Source organism: Ambystoma mexicanum, chromosome 1p (genome assembly GCF_040938575.1).
Source record: "Ambystoma mexicanum isolate Mex_15411 chromosome 1p, UKY_AmexF1_1, whole genome shotgun sequence".
Lineage (NCBI taxonomy): Eukaryota > Metazoa > Chordata > Amphibia > Caudata > Ambystomatidae > Ambystoma > Ambystoma mexicanum.
The window spans coordinates 1,216,367,289-1,216,380,162 of record NC_090921.1 but is presented as its reverse complement, the minus strand read 5'-3'; the positions used below and the strand labels follow the sequence as shown (position 1 = coordinate 1,216,380,162).

Genomic DNA, 12,874 nt, shown 5'->3' with positions numbered 1-12,874 from the left:
TCACCTAACGTGTGAAACGCCTCTCTCTGGGAGACTTAACCAGTCGACTCACCTTCTGCAATCTAGGCTAGCTCCCTTGCTAACCTTCACAGGGATACCCTCATCTATGACCCGAGGTTAAAAGCCCAACTCACAGGAATACCTTATTTACCTACCTTTTGCCATCCAAGCCCTTCAGTCAAAAGTCTAGGTTATTCACTAGAACTTTTTACCGCTAAGACAAAATGTGCCCTAAACATAGAAAAGGGACTTCCACCTCTGCTCCTGTCCCTACTCACTATAACAATACTAATCAGTACTCCAACAATACTCAACACCACTAAAGAATACTCCACAATACTCAACACCCTTCCTCACACCCACATTTTCCATTGGACTGGGTTAGTACAAGTTCTGTGTTGTGCTAGTACTGCTCGGCTGCCGGCTCCCCATCAAGGTGCTCGCCTCCCTGTTCCTGGTCTGCCTGGACAACTCGCTGACCTGAGGCATGATTATTTCAAAGGGGCACCTGACGACCTTTAAACAGGCACGTGTTTTCCCGTCTTCTCGAAATATGCGAGGGTCCCGCAGCTTCTCAGGTTTGGCGGGAAAGGAGTCGACCTGGTGACGGCTGGCGCAGCCTACCATCCTCTGTACTACCAACTTGTTGGGACAGACTTCCAGGTAAACCAGAGGGCTGCTAGGAGTTTGCTGACTCCTGGAAGGCCAAACACCTTCCCCCAAAAGGAACGTAGACTCAGTCAAACGGCAAGTTCGAACTGCGGTTTATTACAGCAAAACCAACAGAGATCAGTACAAGGACCGAAGAAATCGGTTGATGTCTCAACATCTCCGCACTCGCAGGCCAGTTTCATCCTAAAGTTGCATCAGATTGACGTCACAACATGGGCCCCTCTCCAGAAAACCTATCGAAATACTGGATTTGGTACTAAGTAATAGTCCACCTATAGTGGACCCTATACATGTTAATCTACTGGCTCTTGCATGCCAGGTGGCTGGCCTTATCATTTCCCAAATGTACTATCTCTAACAATGTTGCAGTGTGAGGGTCTTACCATTGGTTCTTGCCCATTGCTATGCACCCCTAGGATACTGAACTACGGTTGGCTAGAGCTGATGTCTCCAGGACTGGGATCCACAAAGATTCATCAAACATAACCAATGTGCATCCGTGTTTGACTTGGAATGAGAAGTACATTTGTACTGGAAATTGTTCTTACATATATCCCCTTTGCCATTTTTGGTGGCTTGACTGAGTGTGGCTCTCTAGGAAAAGAGGGAGTGGGTTGTTAGTGGGATAGCGGTCGAGGCAGATCCAAAACCTGTGGTGCTGATGGGTGCTGGTCTGAAGTACCTTGATGTTGACTCCTAATCTGCTTCTATGGGTTTAGCTAAAACTATTGGGGATACTGTTCCTGAAGGGGAAATCCAAAGAGCTGCTATGTGCTTTGGGTGTGGTTACCCTCTAATGTGATGGAGTGTAATGAGATTAAAGAGGAGAGCTTGCTCATAGCTTGATCAGTGATGATGTGCTAACTGCTAGGCCTGTTGCGGCCATTTGTGGGGGATTTCTCTGTGTAGTGTAAGATGGTAGGAGATTTTCGAGGGGATCAGTTAGTGGGGGAGGGCGGATAGCAGAATAGATATTACAAGGCAAGCAAATGGGTTTCCTCATGTATTCATCCCATTGAGCTTCTGCAGACTGATCCCATTTCACTTAGTCACTGTCAATCCATATCTGTATGTCTCTCCCTCTCCTCTCTATCACTCTGTGACGTTTTCTTTTTCTCTCCTTCCCTACCTCTGTTTCCTTCTCTCTTTTTTTCTCCTTATTCTCTTTTTTTTCTCCTCTCTTTTTCTCAAGTAGATTCATTGTTCCCATTGTGCAAGCAGAACTTAGGAATTGGCAGATGAGGGAAGGGGGCAGTTGCAAGACTTCACTCATTGACATGAGCTATATGCGGCAACAGAATTTGGTTCAGTGGAAGTGCTGCTTAAGACATGCGGACACCAGGCACACATTTCACTTTCAATGGTATGTTGCCATGTTTGTTAATTGAGACCAGCATTACAGTGAATCCCAAAAGGTTATGCCTTCTTTTTACAGTGTTAAATCAGAGGTCAAATCCATAGGCAGTCAAGGAGTTGGAGCTGACTTTATACTTCATTCCCAAACTCTGTGCAGAACATTCCTTCACAATGGGCCAATATGTAAATTCCTGTCTGGGTGCTGCTTTAAGACAGTACATTTATTATAACTCTCAAAATGAGGCTGTAAGTGTTAAATGATCGTGCAATATTTAGTTTGAAAATTTGATTGCGATTTATACTTTTCTTTTATCAAACAGAAGGAAGATGAGGTTATCTATGCAACGGATGTGAAATTCACCCCACGCACCCCAAATGGACAGGAGAGCCAGAGCGTTGCTGATGATTTTGTGGAATATGCAGCTGTGAAGCGATAGGCGCTCGTGGAAAAATATGATGGCCGCTGTCCCATTTTTGGAGCATTTTAAGGCATTTTTTGACAGTCACTCATTGATGGTTTCGAGCCTACTTTGCTTCAGCACTGCTTGGCAAATCCAAAAAAGCAAGACTCTCCTCAGGATACACAATTCTTCAAAAGTGTATTACCCTACTATTAACAAATATAGTGATTTATAGCATCATCGATCATGCTCCTAGAAGAGCATTCAAGTAGCCTCATAATATTATTTCTGGAGCAAAACAATTGTTTTTTATATTCAAGTGTATGACTGTATCTCCAATGTCTTTATTTCAGGCCTGCAGTATGCTGAAACTTCAACATCCATTTAACCTCAGCATTCGAAAATCCCAAAGTTCAGATATTTCTAGATATTAAAAAGCTGTATAGATGCCTCAAAATAAATTTCAATGATATACTATTGTCTTAAATTTGTATTGCGCTTTTAAAGTTAAGATTTCTTGTGCTCATGCTCTGTGTAGACCGGAAGGCCCCATCCTAAAACATGCTTAAATAATTGATGAGCAGCATTTTGGTCAGATATGCTAACATGTAAACTACTACCTTCCATATGACAAAGTGGTCTCCGTCCAATGATACTATGTTGTTATTGTTCTATTTTTGTTTTCTATTGTTTATAATGAGATTTACTGCCATTAGTATGGCACAGGAGCACTGCCATAGTCTAGTTGAGCATCACTGTAGGGCATGTGAGATTGTTTCATTCAAATTCAAGCAGTAGATTAAACCCTTGTTTGATTAATGGACGTAATGCTGTGGTGGCACCTCGGAGTAACTGAGAGAGAAGATTGTCCTTTCAAAGAACTTTCTCGACAATAAAAGGTTGAATACTCACATTGTTGCAAATACTACTTAAACCTAACAATAGTCTTTTAGGCTGCCTCTGAATCTGGCATTACCTGATTTTTTCCACGGAAAGGAGACAACATAAAGGATTTATAATGACGTTTTAAGTTGGCTGTTTCTTACCTTTCAAAACTAGTTTGTGCTGAGTGGGGCCTATTTACTACAGCTTAAGCAACATTTCTATGCTGTTGATTGACCTTGCCAGAATGCTCAAGAGATGAGATTGTGGGTGAGGGAGGTTTAGAGTATGGCTTTCATGCCCCGCCGCTGGGGGCGTGAAAGCCATTTGCACCCCGGGATTTCCTGGGGTGCGTATAGTTTTTTTTTTTTTTTGTCAGACGGGAGACACCCTCTCAGCGAGCACGTCGCCCTTCAGAGAAAAAGAAATGACCAAAAAAAATGCCCACCACCATTAAAATGAAAGAGGGACTAGGTCCCTTTTCAGATGACAGTGGCCATTAAAAGCATTTTTAAAAATTGCTGCCGTTATCCGAAAAGGGACCTAGTCCCTTTTCTATTTTAATCGCAGTGTCCATTTAGTTTTGCTTTTTTTTCAAACCGCCCCGGTGGTTAATGCAGAATCCTACCCAGGAAAGGCAGATTCTGATTGGTCAAACTGCCTTTCCCAGGTGCAAATTGCTTATAAGTTGTAAGTTCTAACATTTTGATGCGGGGGGGCTTCCCAGTTCCAAACTTAAATTAACAAATTGTGTGTGTCCCTGGATTCCAGAGGTGTGTGGACAGAACACTTAAGTGACTATACAGACCAGGCCAGTATATTCCTGCTTCCACTGGCTATTATTCCAAGATGGCTGCCTGGAAATATTTCCATGGAACTGCACTTGACAAGTGACATCTGCTGTCCATCTGAAGAAAGGTTCACAATTTCAGCAAGTGTAGGAGTAGCTTGAACTTTGGAGTGGAGTTCTATGGGAAAGTTCACCCATTGCTCAGAGGTCGAAGTGGGCGGGAGCGGTGCTCCTATGCTTTTTATTTTTTAGTTTCACTGTTCCTATACTTTTATTTTAAAAAGAAACCGTTCCGGAACAGTTTAGTTTTATGATAAAAGTGTAGGAAGAAGTTGAAGCTTGCACTTCAGTGCACTGCACTGAACATTCCCTTAACTAATAGGTGTGTTTGTTTGGGGGTTTGGACTGTGTGTAGGAGGGGGCGCAGCGATGGGGTTTGTGGAGAGTGGGGCAGACTGGCAGGAAACATAGCTCCACTACTTCTTTTCGTACACTTCGACCACTGCCATTGCTGAATTAAACACGTGTGATGCACAGCAGAGAGTATTATTAAGATATTTTAAATGTCCTACATCGACAATGAATTTGCTTTCCGATTAATGAGATGAGGGTACGTTCACCCCGCCATCTACAACTCCTTAAAATATGATAAGGAATTCATTTACACAGTAGCAGTTCTGAAAAGTAGGGTATGCTCAATGATCGGCCATAACTATAAAGAAACGAGTTTGGCTACAAAGTCTTGCTGATGTATTCCTGACTGCTAGACTCGAAGCATTGAGACACAACCCGAAGACCTGTCCTCAGCAAGAGAAAGCACATTTCACTTCACAACAAATGTTAATGGATATGTTGTAAAGGTGGGACAGTAGCCACGAATGAAGTTGAAGTATTGAGTGGCCTGGAGTGCAGGTGGACCGAGCTGGAGTGTCTTGGTGGTATATTACTTTGATGTATGGTCTTTATGCCATTCTCCAAGCCGAGGAAGGATAGCAACACAAACCTATGGCGAATTAAGTGGTGGAAGAGGGCCTGAAGACGCTTCCGTTTGCCTTAGAATCTGCCGCGTAACATTCTTGTTCTACATTTCAATACGCACCAAATGCAAAGCTGGTTATGAACAAATGGCTCCTAGATATGGTTTAATTGAAGATGCAATGGAGATTGGCTAAACCATTAATGCCACAAAGCACCAGAGGGATACCCCACATTACAGCACGTTTTCTTCTCTTAAGAAGCTTCAATGTAAGCTCTATCCACCCGAGGCCTGTATTCCATGATTCTCCTTCATTCTTTTCACAGTTTACCAATCCACGAGTTTGAAATAGAGGCTCTAACAAGCTATAAAGGCTGAATTCCAAGCTGGGATCTGTACACATTGAGAATAGGGCAAGCAGACATGAATACACTCTATCATGGAATGCCCCAGACGAGGCTTCCTTTTCCCCCCTAGCCAACCTCTGATATCATTAGAGCCCTTACCATTGTACACTGTTGTGTTGTGGATTATATTCACCCTCTTTGGAGGCTCTCGGCTTCGGCTTGGGACCGCTAAGTGGGGTGGTGGTCACCTACCAGACAATAGAGCCCTCTGGTGATTCATTAGCATTCACGACAAGGCCATTGGCAATGATATCCTCAGTGCTCAAGCAAAAGAGCAAAAAAGGAAACTTCCGTTGTGATGGAGGGGCAGCATACTGTATACTCGCTATAGACGGAGACTCTGCAAAGCATCTTAGAGGGCACTAGGGCAGGACGTCTCTTGCAGCAAAGTGTGAAGGCTGCCATCCAATTTGCAGATTCACGAATGGTGACGCATGATTGGCAGCAAGTATTTTTAGGCTGTTAAACTGTACTCCCCTAATTCTTGAATGATGGTACAACTTGCTCTGAGACAAAGGGGCTAATTCATGGAATTTGTGCGTGGAAAAACAGGTATTTGTGCGCCAGTCTGCCCGCAAATCCCCATTTGTTAAACAGGGATTTGGAGGCAGAATGACGCACAAATCCCCTTTTTTCGACGCACAAATTCCATGAATCGTCCCCTAAGTATCATTCTGCGTGGGTCACCCCACTCTTCCCTGATAGAGAACTTTCTATATCCCATTAAAAGGAGAATTGTGCAAATGCATGCCATTGTCCCCTCTAATGATTCTCAATCTGCAGGTCCACTCAGCATTTAAACAGCGAGTGTAAGACTCCCTTCGTTCAGCTGGTGAGGCTAAATGAGAACATGAGAACATCTTTTCAATAGATATTTTTAGAAAAATGGTCTTGCTTCCGCCATGTGATTTTTGATGCCCAGCTGGTGCACAATGAAATGCCATTTAGTGATGTTTAAAAAAAAAAAAAAATTGCTACATCAAGGAAACGGAACTAATGAAAAATTTGTGTTTGCATATGGAAAAACAGTTTTGTCCTCTTTCATTAACATATGCTGTTGTTTGCACTGGATGGTATTCTCTCTTATTGTTGATGATTGTAAGAGGCTATTTAAATGTCCGAATGTTTCATTCCTTTTCACAAACATTTTTACGGTTGCAGGGTGTGATTCTCGTCCCAGATTACACTGATCATAAGCTCCTGATGGTTCCAATGTTTGTACTGAATTCGGGATGTCCTGCACACCTATAGCCTAGCATAAATGTGGATAGATAAGCATGTGGGCCAATCTACGTCTAAAAGTTCAATTTATTTGTATTGTGTTAATGCACATGCTCAGCTGTGTATGGCTAAGGCAATGGACCTCCTATGTTATTTTTTCTTGAAATTTAATAAATATAAAATAAGAATATTGTGTGTATCCCTCAAAATCTTTAACTGGAATGCATCAGACACTCTAATGCATCAAGTTAAGGTAAGGTTGGAAGGGGGTTGGTGTACATTTTCTCCTTGCAGATACCCGTGTGCTCTGGTGGGTGAAAAGTGCTATATGCATTGCAAAATGACCAGTGCTACAACTACATTATCTCTTGAGGAACCTATTAGGGGGTACCTGTGTGGTAGACCTCAGCGCCCTTTTGTGTTTTAAAGAAAACTCTTGTTTAAGGTCGCATAAGAAAAGGTAACAACAGAGTTATTGGTTCCTCTACTCCGTTCAGATAGAATACTGTGTTTGCAGTTACACTAGAATGCGCTCATGTGCCCAAAAGGCCGAAAAAGAAGACAAATGACCTCACTTTCAGCCATAAAAAACAGAGCAGTAGGACTAGGTTGCTTAGCAACTACACCAACAACAAATTGGTGTCCAAATCGATGTTCGAGTCGAACGAGGACAGAAACGCACGAATTAGGGGACCGAAGAGAAGATCTTTTTGGAGCCCCCCAGTCAGACACAATTGACATTTCAAGAAGAGTAGACGCATGCGTAACCATGTGCAAATTAGTATCCTTGAGCAACTCCGCGGCACATGCGACAATAGCATTTAACCTAATTCCTTTAGAATGCATGGATGCTAAAACTCTGTGAAACAGATGACTATTCACTACATGCCCATTAAAACTCTCCTATTTCGAGCTCCCGTATATGCCGGCACGCAGCAACACTTAGACCATACTCTCTCGCCTGCAATCACCACTTGCATAGTATAGAACTTCCAACACTAATAACAAGTATAGCAGTACTCAGGAAGTAGGCACCACCATACAACACAATACCTTGAAAAGACACGGGTTAGACACATACAGGTCTGATTAAAAATATGTAATATTTCCTCAAAATAGGCTGGGATTTAACCCATTAACGGATGCTACAATTGCCATAACAGAAGATGATTTATACAAATTCATCAACACAGGCAATAATGAATTTGTTCTTCACTATATTTCTCTTTTCTCTTTTGATTACCCACAAACCTCTGCCCTTCACCCCTCCCTCAATGGCCACTCCAACCTCTCAGTTTTTTATTTGGGTTGTGCACAATGTTTTTTCTTATAAATTGATTCATGCAATGATTGTTTAAATTGCGTATAATAATTAAAATATTGTTTCGTTTTATTTTACAATTTTCCTTTTGATTGAAAATAACAATGTTTTATGGTTTGTGATCAAACTTATGGATGTTTAAACATGGTCCTTGTCACCTCCTTTTGAATTTTTTGTACATAGCCCTGATTTAAAAAAGATGGAAGCACCGTTGAAACACGTGTCATCACAGAGGGCATTTGTTAACATAAAATTATTGATTACCCAAAGTGAGGTAATTTGTCTTCTTTTTCGGCCTTTTCAGCACATGAGCGTATTCTAGTGTAACTGCAAACACAGTACATTATCTCTTGGTCACGGTCGGCTCCAACCGCAACTCAGGCCCTGGCCCAGCCTACACCCTGCTAAGCGAGGACTGGGCCGGGGCTTCTAGCTCCTGGGACCCTAGCAGCTTGCATTTAAAAAAAGCTAGGGGTTGCAAGGGAGTCTCCGGTAGCCACAATGGCAGCCCCAAATGACATCCATGGCTCAAACCCTTTAATGTTAACTCCTTCTCATTCTGTTTACTCAGCCGCTGCTACTAATACTTCTAATTTATTGCATTACCAGCCTCCTTCTACTACTGCTCAGTCTCCCCCAAATACTGTCACTCCTCTCACTACTAGGTCACGTCCCACTTTACTGACACTGCTCTTGTCACTCTACTATTCGATCATCCTTCTTTCACTCAGTATCAGTCTTCTCACATGACACTGTCCTTACAAGCCACACGTCTCGCACACAAACTACAGAACCACTAACACATGCATGCCAATGCCTCACCCACTCCAAAGTTCTTCTCCACACCCTCTGTTCCCTCCTTCCTGAAGGTCCCTTAGTCACCATCTACCTAAACTTTCACCTTTTCAGATTCACCCACACTTCCTGTTTCCTAGCCCCAACCTATATATATATATCCCTCACCTGCAGAGGATTAGTCAACTGTACCTACCCAGGCACCCGCTTCCTTCCCCTTATGTGTGAGAAAAGGCATAAAAGTGGGTCTTTGTCCTGCCCACTTTCTGAGTGCAGGCTTGCCCCCGGGGAGATCGAGCAGTGCTGGAAGCAGGGACATCAGTTCACCAAAATGCCAAAGGTAGCTGAAGTGACATCACACACCCGATGGCATTACAGGAAGTGATGTCATATGACCTTTGACCCTGGTGGCAACACATGAAGTGACTGAAAGGTATAAAACATAAGGAAACTTAAATTTCATAAAATACCAAACTGGCACTAAAGCTGTAAGACCTTTTAGATGCCAAAAACATGTTCACTGGGGTGCTGCTGTGACATGCCATGGAAGGGGTCATGTCATGATGTGAGAAAAAGTGGCTGTAAAACGGCCCGAGGACTGTATTTGCGGGCTAAGACGGCCCGGGGACTACATTTCCCATGATGACATGGGTTTTGGCTTGCTGGCGAATGCTACTTAAGCCCCTCCTCAGCCCGTGCTGCCTGTTGGTGATTGTTGGCATGGCAGGCATGGGGGAGAGCAGGTGGCAGAGTTTATGGACCCGGGCTCAGGCGGTAAGGAGGTGTCTTCTGGAAGGCATATGTCCCTCACAGTAAAGACTGAGCAGATCACGCAGGTGTGACTGATCAACGCTGGAGAATCAGTGCCTGGGGACATGCCGGCGATCCCCCCGCTAGACCTCAGTTAAGTGAACCGCTGGGAACCCGGGAATGTGAGAGCGATTGTTGTGTGGCAAGTGCTGTGTGTTGTTTCTTACACGCGCGTTAATTAGCAGGATGCTGTATCAGAAGCGCTGCATGGTGAAGTGCTTCCACATGCGTCTTGCTGCAGCATATTCTCAGGAACTCGAGCAGAGCAAGCTGCTGAAAGCAGAATCTTTGTCTTGTGAACATTGGACGTTCTCTGCATTTTCGAGTATATGAGTGAGGGACGCTATATGTTCGTGGATGCTTGCTCTTGTCAAATCCTACAGGAAAGAAATGTTTGCTGCATGTTTCTCGCTCTAAAAGCATTCTATGAAAGTTACATCAGCCAGATGGTACGGCAGGATGTTTTGGAAGGACCAGTGGGGGTACCCTTGTTGTTTGACAGATGTATATGTTGTTTTCCTGCTTAAGTCATTTACCATGTTGTGTTGCGCTATAGCTGTTTTCAGGAGGTTCCTGATAATACATTATATGACTTAGGTAGGAAAGGTGTGAGATACAGGTTTCGAGGGTAACATCCTAATCCAGAAGGGTGTTAGCCTGTCTTCAGGAGTAGGAATAGGAGGTGCTTTTTCACTGTACAAGACTGTCGTGTTAGTCAGATTTTCCCCTTATGTCCCCGATACCTATCCAATTCAAGAGCCCCACACCTCTTTCTGGGTTTCCAAAACACCCCTACATATCCACAACCTCTCCCTAACCCTCTTTTCCCCATTGGCTGCCTCGAGGTTACCTGTGTATGCTAAAATCAGGAGCCTGTGCCAACCAAGGTGGGACGGGTCAACTGCATTTGGCTTCCATGGCTAGGAAGGAGTTATGCGATACTCAAGGGGTGTGACACATGACATTGGTAGACCAAGTAGAACCAACATAGGACAGGGACACTGCCTTGCATACCACCATAGCCTCATGTTGCCATTTACTGACAAATGATACCAAACATTGGTGCACATGGCAGGTCTAGTAATCATATGCCAAGTAAAGCCCCACATTTGCAGGTGCTGCCATGATACAGTGTTGCTAAAGTATCCTCTGAGGACACAGCCATCTTGCATCTGTTATAGCCCAGGTATGGTCAAAATATGTAAATTACAGCTTTGTATATCCAGTTGCTTCTTTCATATGCCAAGTGCATCTTCAAATTCTGTGTAATGCCACCCAATGTGAGTTAATGTCCCGCACACCTGGTATGGGACAATCCGAGGAATTGCCAACTGACACAAAATCTCAAACTCTATAATAAGTAATAACACACCCTTTACTCCTTCTTCTTACAACTTAAATACCCATAATGTCAGGTTTATAGAGACAATATCTATAAATCTAATTTGTATCCAAAGGTTCATTGCAAACAAACTGAAAGGGAACCCATAACGCCTCAATGTGTTTCGATCCATACATGGTTTATCAGGAGGACAAAGAGGCTGAGCCCACAGCATTGAACTCTTACATGTGTTGACCATACATTCCTGAACTGTATTGTGAGTGTTGCATATAGTTGAGTAGGCCTTGATACAATGTGCACCTGTGACCTGCAGAACACCCACAAATAGCAGCAGTGAGCATTTAACCTCCTGTGCTATCTCATCAGCTATTTCTTCTTAAAAGTGAATATCAGAGCATTTGGTAATGCATCGGCTCTGGTGGTTACATGTCTTATTAAAATAACACTTATATATCTACTGCTTCAAAATAATGTAATGATATTATGGCTCACTCTTAAACCTGATACTAGTAGTGCTATATTTTCTTTTAAAAAGGACTGGAGTGGACAGGAGATGAGGAAGGGTAGTGTGATGAATCCAGAAAATGTGCCCCTTCTCCCCAGAGGTGTGCCAACCTCTGTTGATGCTGTGGAGCTGAGCCCAATATGCAAGAACCTCCCTAGCGGTGTGGGCAAGTGGGACCTCATTGGCAGTGCTTCCCCTCTTGGGGACAAGGAGTCTCATTTCAAAATGAAACTCCACATCCAAACCACCTTGTCTGCATATGTGAATATGGAAATGCATGGTATTATACAAAGATTTTTCTGTACCTCTCTTGGATGCATTTAATGCTGAACACAACCGGAAAGGTATGGTAAGCAAAGGACACTGTTCAAATTGTTTCTATGATGTGTATAGGAAGCTGGTGGATTGTACAGCAAAGGGAGACTCCTACGGAGAGGCAGAGCCACACTAAGCTGCGGAGCCAGCAGAAGCAAGGAACACTAGCTAAACGTTAATCGAAGGCCTACGGGTTAGCGTTCGACCTAGAAGCCCAGGTTGGAACAAGATTAGAGATGAAAAGATACCCATCCCTTCTAAAATACCCATCCCTTCTCGTGGCGTGACCAAGCAGGACCTGTAGTGGTCTAGGAGGCCAGTAACCGACACCGAGACCAGATGGTATGTGGGGGCCCAGATCCCTGAGCTCTGTGCACGTCAGACCATAGCTACAGAGATACATAGCCAAGGGGAAAGCTGAGAACCTGAGTGTGCAATTTCCCTATAAGAGGGGGAGTGATGGTAATATAAACTTTGTGAAAAAGTACTGGAAAGTTGAGTACCCCAAATGTGCAAATACCCTATAAAAGGGGAGTGTAAATAATATGAACATTGTGAAAAACAGTAAAAGCTGCAAAATCAGAGTGAGCAAACACTCTAGGAATGGGGAATTGAGAGTTACAAATAATACAGGGAAAAAAATGCTGGGAAAAGCTACCAAGGTTATGGGAGAGAACAAAGGTGAACGGAGCAAAGTCCTAACACTGTGAATAATGGTTAGAAAAAGAAACTTTCAGAAGACTGAAAAAAAGTCAAGTATAGACTGGGCAAGACAGCCTTGCTGAAGCTAGAGTGCAAAGCCTCCCCTTTTCATTGTTTTATTTAGGTGTTTTCTATAGTGGTAGGACCAGTTAGCTGTATAGGATTCAGACTAAAGAGTTTTGACTTGGACTTTAGCATCCACCCTTGGTTTTGTTAGGTAGCGAACTTCAATCCTAGAAATAGGGTAAATTAGGCGTTTGATACTTTTTTTTTTTATAAAACCATTGCAATCTAACTCTTAATTGACCTAGTCCTCCTTCTGGTTTTCCACAGTAGATATCCTGAATGTTTTTAACTGAACAATTGATGAAACCACATT

The 12,874-nt window shown here is 43.2% G+C and overlaps 1 protein-coding gene across 4 annotated transcripts in view; it reads left to right on the top strand.

Annotated features, from left to right (window-relative positions):
- The window catches only part of LOC138452040 (B-cell receptor CD22-like), a 926,478-nt gene extending 923,138 nt beyond the window's left edge, over positions 1 to 3,340 (top strand). For all 4 annotated transcript variants that reach the window (XM_069604949.1, XM_069604947.1, XM_069604950.1 and 1 more), the window contains one exon: positions 2,349 to 3,340. In XM_069604949.1, coding sequence (XP_069461050.1) covers positions 2,349 to 2,465 — 117 coding nt within the window. In that variant the 3' untranslated portion in view covers positions 2,466 to 3,340. The remainder of the gene's footprint in view (positions 1 to 2,348) is intronic.
- Positions 3,341 to 12,874: the final 9,534 nt, after the last annotated feature.